The 14,581-nt window shown below is 52.5% G+C and overlaps 3 protein-coding genes across 4 annotated transcripts; 1 reads left to right on the top strand and 2 right to left on the bottom strand.

Annotated features, from left to right (window-relative positions):
• Positions 1 to 85: 85 nt before the first annotated feature.
• RPL3L (ribosomal protein L3 like) lies at positions 86 to 8,910 on the bottom strand. 2 transcript variants are annotated; one of them, XM_080386565.1, is made up of 10 exons: positions 8,420 to 8,910; positions 7,368 to 7,560; positions 6,553 to 6,721; positions 5,531 to 5,666; positions 4,189 to 4,375; positions 3,489 to 3,649; positions 3,100 to 3,201; positions 2,357 to 2,452; positions 1,737 to 1,856; positions 86 to 200 (listed from the first exon to the last, which is right to left on the bottom strand). In XM_080386565.1, the coding sequence occupies exons 1-10, from the start codon at positions 8,420 to 8,422 to the stop codon at positions 144 to 146; spliced, it is 1,224 nt and encodes a 407-aa protein (XP_080242691.1). In that variant the 5' UTR covers positions 8,423 to 8,910; the 3' UTR covers positions 86 to 143. The 2 variants fall into 2 exon arrangements, with proteins under 2 accessions (XP_080242691.1, XP_080242692.1); XM_080386566.1 differs by having other exon boundaries at positions 8,172 to 8,908.
• Positions 8,911 to 8,981: 71 nt separating this feature from the next.
• Positions 8,982 to 10,903, top strand: NDUFB10 (NADH:ubiquinone oxidoreductase subunit B10). Its single transcript, XM_080386607.1, has 4 exons — positions 8,982 to 9,195; positions 9,831 to 9,969; positions 10,392 to 10,531; positions 10,678 to 10,903. The coding sequence occupies exons 1-4, from the start codon at positions 9,048 to 9,050 to the stop codon at positions 10,776 to 10,778; spliced, it is 528 nt and encodes a 175-aa protein (XP_080242733.1). The 5' UTR covers positions 8,982 to 9,047; the 3' UTR covers positions 10,779 to 10,903.
• A 423-nt stretch (positions 10,904 to 11,326) lies between these two features.
• Positions 11,327 to 14,234, bottom strand: RPS2 (ribosomal protein S2). Its single transcript, XM_080386600.1, has 7 exons — positions 14,055 to 14,234; positions 13,841 to 13,930; positions 13,292 to 13,399; positions 12,556 to 12,729; positions 12,326 to 12,485; positions 11,764 to 11,855; positions 11,327 to 11,448 (listed from the first exon to the last, which is right to left on the bottom strand). Exons 1-7 carry the CDS (start codon positions 14,208 to 14,210, stop codon positions 11,368 to 11,370), a joined length of 861 nt encoding a protein of 286 aa, XP_080242726.1. The 5' UTR covers positions 14,211 to 14,234; the 3' UTR covers positions 11,327 to 11,367.
• Between the last annotated feature and the right edge of the window lie 347 nt (positions 14,235 to 14,581).

Genomic DNA, 14,581 nt, shown 5'->3' with positions numbered 1-14,581 from the left:
AGGAGCCTTGAGGACACGCTGTTGCCCACAGGCAGCACCGAATACAGGCAAGACGCCCCCCCAGACGGAAGATAGGGAGCAGGCATGGCTTGTAGCCCCTTTATTGAAAGTGCCCAGATAGGTAGCCTTGCATGTCTCAGTCCTCACAGCTCCTCCTGCACACTTGGCTTCCCTTTCACCAAGTGCTTCTTCTGAGGGCCCTGGAAGAGAGCAGAGAGGAGAGCGCTCAGCGTTAGTAGCAGATAAACCTGGTCTGCAAGGCTGCGTCTGAGCTGCAGGGAGCAGAAATGCAGCTCTGGCCACTTTCTGCTGTGCAAGGCAGCTCCTGGTCTCTGCGCCCCAGCTGGGAGCTCTGTGCGTTCACCAGCCCCCCCTGGGACCTGCCCAGCCCTGCAGGGACCAGGAGCAGAACATCACTGCTCTTGCACCAGGGGTTTGTTTCTCTGGACACCACAAAACCAGCCACAGAGCACCAATGAGTGACCTGCTGCGAGCCAGGTGGGCTGGCCTGCAGTCAGGGGACATGGAGGGGAGCAGTAATTGTGCTGATGAATGCTTCCAGGAGCCCACCGTGGTAGAGCAGCTGCTGTATGAGCCCTGGAGGAGGCAAGGCCTCCCACAACCAAAGGCACAGCTTCTCATCAGCTAATAACTGAGCCTGAGGGGTTTCCACCAGCTAAGAAATGGGGTTGTCCCAAAACAAATAAATCCTATGGGAGCAGATGGCAAGAATTACTTATGTGCCTCTACTTCCAGCCAAATGTAAAGTTTTACCAGAGTATACGTGCAGGAAACTCTCACCCCACGGTGGAAAATGGCAAAGAAAACAGCTGCAACCACGTAAAACCACCTCCTGTCACTCCGATCCCTGTCACAGCTACTCAGGACTTGCAGTGACAGCAAGAGCAAAACACAGAACAAGCTCCTAACACTGAGATGAAGGAAATCAGCTTAACCTCTAAAAAGCTCTGCAAAGACACTGCACAGCCAATCTCCCTTCCCAGGGCTAAGGAGGCTTAGCCAGTTTCACATGGGAGTTTTAGCTGACAGGCCAGATCTAGGCACGTTTTACGTCTGCGTGGCATCCAGGCAGTTGTTTTCTTTCGTTTCTGCTAGCTGAAGGGCTGCCTTACTTAACGCTTCCTCAATTTCACATTCAGACTTATGCACCAGCCTGGTGTAGGTTGCAAAACTATTTGAGAAACTCTGCTTGTTTTGGATTTATTAATACTTCTTTTTTTTTTTTTTTTTCCCTGGATTTAAGAAAAATATACTGCTTGGCCCCTTTGAAAGCTTCCTGACAAGAGAATCACAAATCTGTGTCTGAATTTGACCCAACCTTTTCCTCTTAAGAACATTAAAGTTATAAATCATTCCAAACAAATCAAAGAAGCACACAATTACGGGTGAAAGGGACCATATGTCCAATGCAGTGCCTGCCAAGTTAACTGCTTGTTTAAAACATCCCGTGGTGAATGGAAACTGGTTGACCATATGGTATATTATTTGCTAGTTGGGTTGTCTTGGATCACTCACACAACCATCATGTTCTTCCTTAGCATAATATCTGTTGTGTGAATTGAATTCATGCCTGTCTTTTATGCAAGACAGTCCCGATCACTCATTTGGCGGCTGTTGTATCGAGAAGCAGATGCTTGGTTGGAGTCAATCAGTTGCTTTTAGCCTCAGCTGCAAGTGTGGCCTGGGAGCTGGAGCCAGCACAAAGTATAACTCACCATGAAAGCCCGCTTCTCCTGAGCTGTCTGGAAGCAGCCATGGCCAAACTTGGAAGTCGTATCAATAAATTTGAGTTCAATGGCTTCCTGAGCCCGGCGGCTTGTATGCACCAGAAGAGACTGGAAAACAACAGTCACAATGCATCAGGCTTATCATTACAGAAAATCTGGACATCTGCTCTGATGGAAGCAGGGTTGAAATATCCTAGTTGCACCTATTAGACAAATACCTCAACAAAAATATGCCTTCTCAGAGAAACAGCCTAGTGCTCATGTGGCAGGTGATGCCTTGGATTGCAGAGCAGCTGCGAAACAAGCCTGCTCTTCACTTAGCATTTCATTTCCTCACAGTCTGCCTATGGCCAAGGTTTCCATTTCTGGCCTTGCATCACAGCCCTCAAAGGCTTGCAGCTTCTGTCTCCAGAGAGAGCCCATCCAACTGCACACTGCCACAAACCACCTAGCACCACACTCGTGTGCCACATGCCCTCTGCAACGCAGAGTCAAGGACCGGACCAGTCTCCCTGCCCAGCATTTGGAGGCAGCAGCATTCTTCACGGGGCGAATCTGTTCAAAGAGAGCTACAGACTGTCCCTCCCCAGTGCCAGCTGCACTCTCACCTTACGGAGGGTGAGCACACGCTTCTTTGTGCCCACGACGCAGCCTTTCAGCATGAGGAAGTCGTTGTTGACCTCCCCATAGTGAGGAAAGCCACCCTGCGGGGAGAGACAGAGAGAGGGTTGGCAGAAGAGCTGGATGGGAGCAGACACATCCACAAGTGGCATTTTCTAGGGAAAAAGGTAGTGAGTGACAGTCGTTCCAGCTAACAACACCCTGCACCTTTCAGGTCACCTGCTTAGGACCGCCACAGCATGACAGCCACACTGACTGCATGATCCCAGCTAAGGAACACCCCGTAAAAGCTGGGCAACCAGTAACCCTGCTTCCTTCTCTGGAGGGATGTGGGTGAATAGAGAGCAGAGCTGGCTAGACTCCTGAGTTAACAGTTTTTAATAAGCAAAAGTGAATTTTTAAACCAAGTAATGTTTATCTGTTAAGTATCAGATTTTTGATATAATTTAGACTTCTTTTTCTTTTTAAACAAAGTTCACAGTTTCTGCCCAAGTTATCAACTGAAAGTTAAATGTCTGGGTCTACCATTGGGCCTAAAAAAACACCTCACAGAGATGGTTTTCCATGTCCACGAGGAAAGGATTAACTGCATTTCTTTCAGTGAATTTCTTTCAGTGAATTTCCTTCAAACCATTTCCTATGCAGCTGTCACCAGCCAGTGAATTACTTTCTTGGCGTGGATTCCTGCAGCCAGGGCCAGTCACAGCACTATTACCCCCTCAGCCCTTACCAGAGGCGTAATGGTCTTCTCCGTGACATCGTAGTGTGTCGAGGCATTGTTCTTCACCACTTTGCCATCCTCCACATGGATCCCACGGCCAACGCGGTAAATCTAGGAACAGAAAGGAAATGGAGACGGCGACTTTCCTGCCCCCTCACTGAGGGATGTCATAGGGATGACATGGTGTTCACCAAGATGTGCCCACCCCCTGCGATGTGTCCCCTGAGCAGGGAAAAAGCACCGGGTAAGCCATGGAGAGCAAGAGCACTACAGATCCCTAGGGAAACATCTGAGAGGCTGGGGGAACAGAGGCCACCGTGCAAAGGGTGGTGACAGCACAAGAGGAAGGAAGGCCGGAAGGTGCAGCAGTGCTCTGAGGGAGCCCATCTGGGCCATACCTTCTTGTTGAGCTCCGTGCGGTGGTGGTAGCCCTTCTGGCCAGCCCGAGCAATGGAGTAGCCAACCCGGGCTGGGTGCCAGGCTCCGATGCAGGCAACTTTGCGCAAGCCCTTGTGCGTCTTCCTGGGGAGCTTCTTGGTGTGCCAACGGCTTGTCACCCCTGGAAGTGTGAACGGACAGGGTGGTGAGAACACCGGGGAGATTCAGGGCTGGTGTCTGAGTGCTGAAGAGGGGAGAGTCTCATCATTCTGCAGTTCTCAGAATACACTGTGTTGGAAGGAGACCAAGAGCTGTCACCACCGTGAGAGGCCAGCGCACAGAACTGTTCTCACTTCCCATGGATCTAATCAGACTGTGATATGTTCCTGCTGAGCACATCCACGCACACACACACAGAAACACCCACACCTCCACACACGTGGGGTTTGTGAGAAGTCCAATGGCTACACGTACTCACGGTGCCTCTGAGCCTCCCGGGAGGACTCTGGACACAGAAGACAACATGGCCTTTACTGAAATCAAGGAAACTAAGCTCTGCTACAACGGAACTGTGTGTCATGACTGAGATCCAGAGGCTCTTTGCTACCCTCTGTGTAATGAATTGGTGGGTTCTCAGCAGGGCTAACACTCCCCTGCCCCAACGCTCTCTTATGGGCAGTGCCACATGAGAAAGACAGAAACCAAGCCCCTGCTCTGTACCTTTCATCCCATGCCCCTTGGTCACGCCAATGACATCAATCATCTCATTCTGGCTGAAGACATTGTGCACGGAGACCTGCTTCTCCAGCCTCTCACGAACCCAGTCAACCTTTTCAGCCACTGTCCCACCATTCAGCTGGATCTCCATCACATGGGCCTTCTTCTGCCGCAGTGGGAGCAGCTTCATCTGCATTAGACAGGGTGTTAGGGCAAAATGTAGCCCCTTGCCCCACAGACATGAACAGGCAAGCAGGGCTGCGTCACTCACAACTTGTGAGGGGCATAGTGGGTGAGCAGAGCCAGCTCTTCACCACCCCTCTCTACCATGCTGTCAACCCCTTTCATATCAGGCAGCCACCTGGGTCAGCAGGTCTATATATTTGGGACCTCTTGGAGCCAACTCCTTGTCCTTGAGCCCAGCCCCATCTCCCAGTGCTCCCATTCCAGGCAGGAGCTGATGCACACCCTCTCTCCAGGGAGAGCACAGGAACAGACCAGCCTACCCCAAGAGTTAAGCACAGTAGCAACAGCCATGGTAAAAAACCCAGAGGAGCCCATCACCAGGGCACCGTCTGAGGCTGGACGCTGCAACCAGCCAAGATGCAGCTCTGGCTCCACACCAGAGTCAGCACCTCTCCTTTGGTCGTGCTCCACCTCTGCTTCCAGACTGAGCAGTTATTTCTAGTTCCCATCAAGAGATGCCTCCAATCCCTCCCAGTCCCAGCTCCCTCTGCAAAGCCCCTGCTAAATAGCCACAGCAGGACCTTGAGGTTCTGTGCCAGACACAACTGAAGCCTTAAGCAAGCTTAGCTCTGCCCCAGACTCCAAAGCAGCTGTTAACTCCAGGGATCAGCATGAAAATGGGCCCAGTGTATCCAGCAATCAGCATCCAGCAAAACTGTGCCTGCCCATGGGTTATTTTTGCCCAAAACATTTGACACCAGTTGCTAATTTGAGGTGATCATGGGGCCTAAAGGTCCCTCGCTGACACAGGGCTCACCACCTGCTGAGGCTCTGCACAATGTCCACTCTCCTCCATGGAGTGTGTGGGCTTCCTGGCATGCCTGAGCCACAGCTCCCTGCAGCTATTCTGTAGCAGGGAGCTCTGCTGAGTCCAGCTCAAAGCGACAGGGTTGGTGTCAGGAGGTAGCTGGAAAGGTCAGCCAGCACCTCCCATTGCCTGCACGCCCTGTCCCACACCCTCTGACTGGCATCTGCCTGCTCAGTCTCCTATGACCCCACCAAGACACCCCCACGATCCCAGCTCCCAGCCCTCACCACATGCCCGAGCTGAGGAAGTCCCTCAGCCCCCCTTGTCCACCCCCCTAGGTAAGGCTCTGACCTGTGTGTGCACAATCACACGAATGACCTTGCAGTACTTTTTCATAGCCGCAAAATCCTTCTCTAGCTGCTTTTTGCCATCCTCATCCTGCCATTTTTTGCAGTACTTGGTGAACGCCTTCTTCTTGCTTTTGTGCCTAAAAAAGAAAAAAAAGCGTTTAACATCCAGCAGAGCTGAACAGTGAAGTGTTTCTGCACCTTGCTGTGCCCTGACACAGCACAGCGTAGGGGGACATCACCTTGCCAGGCACTTCCCTGGAGGGACAAGGTACCGGTCGATACCTGAACCTCACCTCACTGTCAGGGCCACGACACAGGGCTTTGAGGTGGGAAGAGGAAAGTGAATAATGAGCTGTGGAAAGGGATGGTAATTCAAACCTTTTTGCATGAGGAATCCAGTTGTCTCCCACTGACTGGCTCAGTGCCATCAAAATACAAGCGCAAAATCGGAGCTAAGTGGAGAAAGGAGAAAACAGCCTCTGACAGAGATCAGAGGCATGTGGTGGGTGGATCTCAAAGGCACTTTCACAGGAGACATGATTCCTACAGTTATGAAATTCACATTTCCATTTTCCTCTCTGCTGGTGGGGTTTGGGGTGTTGATGTTTAGAAGGACCAGGGGTCACATTCTGCATCAATTTTCCCTCTGACACATCTGGTTTTACTCCATTCTTTGGTGCCTCAGCTCAAATATTCCAGTTTAATGGAGAGTTGATGAACCTGACCTACACAAAGGAAAACAAACCTGCAGCACCCGCTGCCATATGATATTGTAGAGAGCTAACTTAGTTCAACTATTGGAATAAATTTACATATGCATATGCTGGTTCCCAGCATCAAGCTGTTTGCAGTATCTCTGTGCATGACTAAATAAATAGCAGTTTCACTCCACCCCAGAGCCAGCTGCCAGCAGCTGAGCTGTTTGTAATGGCTGGGCATCTCAGAGAGCCTGTGGGAAAGACCTGCGAGGGACTCCTCACATGCAGTGCCCCAGGGACCCTCCCCAGCCACGGAGGCACGTACCAGTTCTTGTAGAAGCGCCGCCGGCACTCATCGCTGATGTGCTCAGCAAAAACAGTCTTGAAATTCCTCAAGCCCTTTGGTGTTTCTACATACCCCACGACCCCCACCACCACCACTGGGGGGGTCTCAACGATTGTCACAGCCTCTACCTCCTCCCTCTTGGAGACCTCTGCAAGACAGCGAAGGGAAATGCTCTAGGATCAGATCATTCCATGGTGCCGTGGTGACCCACACTATTACAGCGAGCAAGCAATGTGCTAGGGGAAGGCCACGCTCTGGTCCCACAGCCAACCTCAACCGTTCCATCTCCCACCCACTGGAGGACCACACAGGGTTCCATCCCCAGACACTGAACAGGTTAAGAGTCCGTGGCCCAGGACACTTGAACCCCCTTCCCCAGGCTGGGGGAAGCAGTACGTTGGATGGTTCTTGCCCTGGAGTTTGGCTCCGACCCTGTGGACGTCCCAGAGGCTAACATTATAAACTTCCCAGCAGGATGCTTCAAGCCCAGGATTGCTAAGGCAGTTACTCTTCAAGGTCCTTCTGCCAGCAGGATCCAACAAACCACCAGTCGCCATATCACTGCGGGGACTTCCCAGGGACCCCCAAACACAGCTCACGCTGGCCATGAGGTGGCCTTTGGCCATGCAAGATCTGGATGGCATTACAGGAAAGAGCCTGTATATACATATACAGGAGAGAGGCAGCTATGTGCTCCACCACCCACTCCCAGGAGCAGCCCTGCCCACCAACAAGCCTGTCCCCTTGTTTCCCCTCATGGATATGGCTCCCTTCCTTCTTCAGTCAAGCCTTACTGAGCCCAGGCCTGTGCACCTCCCGCACAACGTGTGTCATGCCAGCTTTGTAGCCCAGGAAAGCTGTCAGGTGGACTGGTTTGCTGGGATCATCCTTAGGCCATGTCTTCACCTTCCCTCGGTGGCGACGGCTTCTCTTATGGGGGAGAAAGCCCAGGTGGCCATGCCTGGGAGCAGAGAACTTGCGGTGGGACTGTGGAGAGGAAGAACAACGAAGACCAGCTTCACTTTCAAGTCCTAGAAGACGCCGGGACACAAAGCACAACAGGAAATCTCCCCTTCAACATCAGTGAATGCTGGAGGGATTCTGGGCTCTTCCTCAATTCCAACACAATAAAAAGAACTCATGACAGAATGGGATTTTGTTCAAGCTTCCTTCATGTGCAAGGAAGAATTTAAGAAGTTTCTAGACAAATGATACCAGTTAAATAAAAAAACCACTTGAACACGGTCTCCCTCCTTCTGCTTGAGAACTTTGAAGGAGAAATACATTCTTTAATAGGTCTGCCCTTCTGTGATGTTAATTATAATGACTTATTCTGTATTCTGCAGGACCAAAAGGGCCCGCTCAGAATTCATGGGCCTCGTGTCGTCAAGGCAAACGGCACCAAACAAGCACAGCTAACGATCAGAAAAAATGGGAAAGGATGCCCAAAGGAATCTGTAATAAGAACATGTACAGGTTGAATATACACCTTGAAAACCAAATTAGAAGAGCTAAATATATAAACCCCCATTGCAAGGTCATGCTGAGCCAGACAGAGAGAAAGCAACAGCGCTTTAGAGACACGGACAAGTTCTCACACAATTGGCTCCAAGGCAGGGGAACGGGCCAGCACAAGCAGCGCAGGGTTAGTTCCGCATCCACTGCAGCCCCCTCCTTATGAAGAGCAGTCCGGCACCGGGCTGCACGCTCCACCAAGCTGATTTTCCAGCCCAAGTGGAACTATGTGGGGTTCGAGCCCGGTCCAGCCGCACCAGTGGCACCAGTAAGCCAGCCCTGCTCGGTTCCTGTCACACACTCCCCAGACAGCGGTGCCAGCTTTACAAACCATGGGACGGCTTCAGCCCGGCTCGGCAGCAGGAGGCGGCTGTGGCAAGGGCCCCTCCAGCCGAACACTTAAGATGGTTCTCGGTCTGAAGACACAAATTTAGCTACTAACTTCACCCGCTGCTATATTCCTCTCATGCTCCGCCAGGCTGGCAGGTTAGACATAGCAGATGCGGCATGATAAAGGTCAGTTGCCAGTGTCTCAGTTTACACATCTCCCTCCTAAACAACTTGAACGTGGATGGCAGCAATTAGCTCAGCTTCCTAATGAGGCACCGCGCACCCAGAGCGGCCCAGGCCCACGCCGGGCGCCCCCAGCTCGGTGCAGCCGGCTGCGCTGGGTAGGGACAGACTAAAACCCCTCTGTAAGCCCAGGTAAGAAAACAGACGGTGTGATGCTGGTGATACTGGCGATTCCGACCGGAGAAGAGGCGGAGGCAGCGGGCGGGGCCCCTGCGCTGCCGCGGCCTGAGCCCGCCGGGCCCGGCCCTGCCCCGGGGCACTGCAGCTCCCAGCATGCACCGCGCGCGGCGGCGCCTGCGCAGAGCGGCGCCCTCTGACCCCGCGCCGGCCCGGGGAGGGGCGCCGCCATCTTGTCCGCGCCTCCCGCCGGGCCCGCCGCCGCCGCCATGCCGGAGGACAGGGACTGGGAGGCGTACAAGGTGCCCCCGACCCGCACCCCCGTCTCCGAGAGGACCACCTCGGTGCCCAACCCGGTCACCATCTTCCAGACCATCTTCAACTATGTCGTCGATGCGCCCGTCACCTTCGTCCGAGGTACCGACGGGCCGAGACCCGAGACTCCCCGCTCCCGGGCCCCCTCACTAGCGCCGCTTCGTGATGCGTAGCGGGAGTTGGGCCGCGACGTAGCATGGGGACCCGGGCACCGAGGCAAAGAGGCAAGGGCACGGCCACCGGGACAGGCCCAGGGAGATGGGACACACAAGGACACGGCCTAGACACTGGGACACGCGACACAGGATAGACATGCAGGGCCCAGGAACACCGAGCTGGATGCACACAGACTAGGGACAGACATGTGGATGGGCATGCGGGGGCTGGGAATACCGAGCTGGACACACACAGACAAGGGGCAAACAGAGATGGGCATGCAGGGGACAGCAGCACCGAGCTGGATGCACACAGACAAGGGACAGAAGCACTGAGCTAGACACACTCAGACTAGGGACAGACACAGAGCACAGAGGTGCCAGGAACACCAAGCTGGACACACACAGATGGGCATGTAGGGGCTGGGAACACCGAGCTGGATGCAGAGACACAGGGGTGCTGCTGCAGAGCTGCCTGGGAAGGCAGCAGACCGGGCAGCGAGGCCACAGCAGGCACTGGGGCTGTGCTGCCCTTTGCTGGTTGTGGGCTGGGGGTGTCTGACTGCGGGGCTGTTGCTGCAGAGTGGATCGAGCGCCAGCAAGCCAAGAACAGGTACTACTATTACCACCAGAAGTTTCGCCGCGTGCCTGACCTGAGTGAGTGTCTGGAGGGCGACTACCTCTGCTTCTTCGAGGCCGAAGCACAGTGGAGGAGGGACAGGTATGGGTGTCACAGGCTGTCCCCAGGTGAGGCTGCTGCAGAGCACACTGCTGTGGTTAGCCAGCCCTGGGAACTGCAGCAGCTGGCTTGAACTCGCAGCATTTTTGTGGACTTTGAGGTGTTGAGGCACCTCCTGCCCACTCCGTTACAGAACGCCCGTTCCCTAGTCCGGCTGTGCCCTGCAGCATGCTGGGGCTGAGCAGGGTGGCACTGGGACACATCCCCCAGCACTGCTGCAGGACTGACCAGGATCCTGTAAAACCCCAGAGCTGACCTTCTGCAGGGTGTCATCACCCCTTTGTTCAACTTTTTTATCACCTCTTGCTGTGGTTGCATTTGTTGTCACCCTTCCTTTCCTTTTTTGGAGTAGATTATATCCAGAGGCCCCCCTTCCAACCCTGACCATTCTGTGATTCCTGCAGGATGGTTGATCAAGAAATTGTGGAGATAGTCCGGGAAAGGCTAGGCGCATGCAAGCAGAGGGAAGGACCCAACCAGTTCCAGAACTGCGCCAAGGAGATGGAGCTGCTGGTGCAGGTCACCAAGGCCTACCAGGACAGATGTGAGTACAGCAAGAGCCACAGCAACTCTGCTGCAGCTGTGACAGCACGAAGCAGGTCTTAAGCCACATCTCTGACTTCCCATGGAACAGAGGGGCTTATTTCTTTTCAGCTGCTGGAAGGCACTCTTCAGACACTTTCTTTTCAGATGGTGATCTTGGTGTCCATGGAAATGCAAGGACATGCCTGATGAAGCAGAAGCACAGGATGATGGAGGAAAGGAAAGCACAAGCAAATGTCTCTGAATAGATCTAAACGGTTGGCACCTCCTGCTGTGGTGCTTGTATCCAGTACTGCATGTTGCATCTCGGAATTTCGATGCTGTTGACCTCTGCAATAAATGTGCAGCCCTGACATCTGCCATACAACTAGAATCTAGACTCATTCTTTTGGAGATCTGCACACACTTAACAGATTTCTTTTTCAGCTTTGCATTGATCTTTGAATTCCAGTTGATCGTTACCATCCTTTAAACCATGGTCAGCCCCTAACTCCAGGCACCCCACTTGCCTTAACTGTTATTTCCCCTCACCTCTGTGAGCCAACAGATACACTGCTCTGCCCAGCCCTGGCAGAAAATTCCCACAGTTCGGATAAAGATTACACGCTGTCCTGCTGCTTCTAGACCCCATTTAGGATTAATACATGATTAACAAGGATGAGTACAACATTAACACACTATTTCATTCAACAGATGTTCAGGCTGTAGCCCACAGACGTGAACCTACTCACATCGCCAGCAGATATTTAATCCATCTGCCCAGTGCATTAACCATCCCATCACACCAATCGCCATCTCTTGTTCACTGATCACTTTATTGTCTGGTACAAAACCCACTTAAGTTGTTGCCACAGCAGCTGCCTGGGTTCTCTGCACCGAGACTCTGGTGTGAGTCTTCGCTAGATGGTCAGTGAACTCCTGCAAAAAAATAAATACATGTGTGTTATTTTCTTAAACCACTCTCCTGAGATTCTCAGCAGTGTATCCCTTTCCAACAAGGTGTGTGTTGTGGCAGCTGGGGTAGTTCAGATACAACTTATTTTTAGTTGGTACATCAAAGCTTTCCTATTTCCTTTGTCCATGAATTGCCATTTTCAACTGCATGTTGAAAGAAAGAAAACCCCATTCTGCCTGGCACCCAGCTCTGACTGCAGCTCTCCCATTTTTGGGAGTACCTGAACTTCAAAGGGAAGGGAGGGTCACACTGGAGCTGCAAACTGCAGCAACACTCACCTGGTAAGGAGACTTGGTGAACACAGTCTCTTTCCAGAGGTCGGGAGTCAGGTAACTGTAGGTCTTGGAGATGGCATCGAAGGTGGCTTTAGCTACAGACAGAAGTCACACCCTGCACGTCAGCACTACAGAGCCCAGCTCACTAGGGCCCACCCACTCCACTCCAAAAATGTAGAATTTAGGAAGGAACAGGGAGACCACAGCAGGTTCTCTCTGATGTACACACAAAACTCGAGTTTCTTTCTCTCTCCATTTACGACAATTACACTACCTCAGACAAGTGCAATCGCGCAGATTGGGAGATTTCTTTTTTAGTATCAATGTGCATGTAAAAAGACAATTTACTGTAATTAACTTTTACAGACTTCAGGACCAAGTACAGCAGGACTAATCTGCATTTTAACAGCTATCAGCAGCAGTCTTCACTTCTGCTTGTCCACTAGAAGTTTTTGTTTTAACACAGATTAGAACAATACTACAGAAATGGATATGTTGTGTCCTTGTCAATGACAAAAGTGGCAATATGTTCAGCTAAGCTACAACACGGAATGCTAGAGCTCACCGAAGTTGCCAAGGGTGGCGGTGCAGCCCCTGGCTGAGGTATAGCAGTCATCGATACCAGCCATCATCAGCAGCTTCTTGGGGACAGGGGCAGACACAATCCCTGTACCACGGGGAGCTGGGATCAGGCGCACCAGGACAGACCCACAGCGGCCAGTGACCTACACAAACACAACAGGTTAGAGTTCCCGAAACATTGTGGCACAATCACCAAGAGCAGGCCTGCCTCACCTTGCACGGCACAGTGTGGGGCTTGCCGATCTTGTTCCCCCAGTAGCCTCGTCGTACAGGTACAATGGATAACTTCGCCAAAATAATCGCCCCACGAATAGCAGTGGCAACTTCTTTAGAGCATTTAACGCCAAGACCGACATGACCATTGTAGTCCCCGATAGCAACAAAAGCCTAGGGTTGAGAGAAAAGTGCTCAGTGGCAGCTGTGCTGCACAGGAACACTCTCAGCAGAGAACAGTCCATCAGGGTCCAACACAGCTCACTCCCAAGTACAATCAAAACATCACCTACTAAAACTTGCACAGCAGAGCTCACAGCTCAAGCAGCCATTTTTCCCCTTAGAGGTCATCCTTTAGTCAAAACTTGTTCAGGCTGAAGAACTGGGATTCAATTCCCTGCCACAGCCTTATACTGGGTCAGAAGTCCAGATAATTTCAAAACAGCATTCCCACCTTACACCTCAGACTTCTCTCTCTCCTATAGCCCCGAGAAGCCAACAATGCTGTGTAAATATGACTTAATTTTGCACTAGAACCGTTTCAAATAACATTTGTACATACTGCTAGGATTTTGAAGTTAATCCAGCAACTGTCAGCTACACAAGCTGATACCCATACCCATAAATATTTACTAGATGCTACAAAAAAACCTAAAGGTATTTGAACTACTTTATTAATGATACCAAAAAAGCAGCAGACAACATACACCAGGAGAAACCAGAAGAAACAGGCTACCTTAAACCTGGTACGCTGACCAGCACGTGTCTGTTTCTGGACAGGCATGATCTTCAAGACCTCATCTTTCAGAGAAGACCCCAGGAAGAAATCGATGATCTCCGACTCCTGCAAAACTCAGTCACTTCAACACACGAGGCCACACTTCTTTAAGAAGCTAAACTCAGCTAATAAGGCTCCTACAACTCAAGTTCAACAACCCTACATACATATATTTGAAGTAATAGGTAATTAAGTATGTCAAGTTTTGCAGGCATAAGCTTACTGGAGCTTGTTAGCCAGTCCAACATAGCAAGTTAATTCCCCCCTCATCACTGAGTAGAACTATTACAGAAACACTTCAGCAACATGCTGCCAGACAAGGCAGAACGCAATATACAACGCACCACACTTCACTGCAGGTGACTGCACCAGCCTTCCGCTTCTACAGGTTTATGTCTCCAACACTCAACCTAAGCATCATAAAGAGCAAGTACAGCAACTACTGCGACCCCTGCAATTTAGATTAAGGCCGTGCTGCACGTTGCTGCAGTGTTCGCAGGAGCTTACCTTGATGGGAAGCGAGAATAGATAGATCTCCTCAAGAGACTTGATCTTCATATCCTTAACCAGGCGACCAAGTTTGGTGACAGGAATCCACTAGCAAAGCAAACCGTGGGAAAGCGTCACCGGCCGCACCGGCTGCCGGCACCAGCGCACTTTCCAGGGCGGCTACAGGCCCAGCCAGGACCCGCCGCCCGGGGCGGCCCCACGGCTCGCTCACCTCCTTATCCTCGGCCTTGCCTCCACGAGCTCCCCGGCCTCGCCCTCGGCCCCGCCCGCGGCCGCGCCCCCGGCCCCGCAGCCCGGTCCCGAAGCCGCCGCGGAAGCCCCCTCGGGCCGCTCCTGCACCTCCCGCAGCACCGGCGTCGTCCGCCATTTGCTAGAACAGAGAAGGGGAAGTTAACCGAGGCACCACCACCGCGGCCGGGCAGGCCAGCAGGGCCCGGCGGCCCCGATGGGTGCGGATAGGGCACAGGCCGCGCCGCCATACCGCTGGGCTGCCGCACTTACGTGTTCTCTCAGCGTAGAAGGCCTTGCTACCCTCGCGCTCGCTATTTATAGTCCCTCGGCTCTCGCGAGAACACCGCCCGGCTGTGCCAGCCCCGCGCTCTGCATGAGGAATACACCGCGAGGCAGAGCGGCGCCTTCCCTGTCCCTTATACACGGTGCGGGGCAGCAGCGCTAGTGCGCCAGCCCTACATAAAAGGCGCGCAGGCGCGTAACGCTCAGTCTGAGGCTGTCCGAGGG

Source organism: Falco punctatus, assembly GCF_963210335.1.
Source record: "Falco punctatus genome assembly, chromosome: 4".
Lineage (NCBI taxonomy): Eukaryota > Metazoa > Chordata > Aves > Falconiformes > Falconidae > Falco > Falco punctatus.
This window is presented reverse-complemented; position numbering and strand designations above follow the sequence as displayed.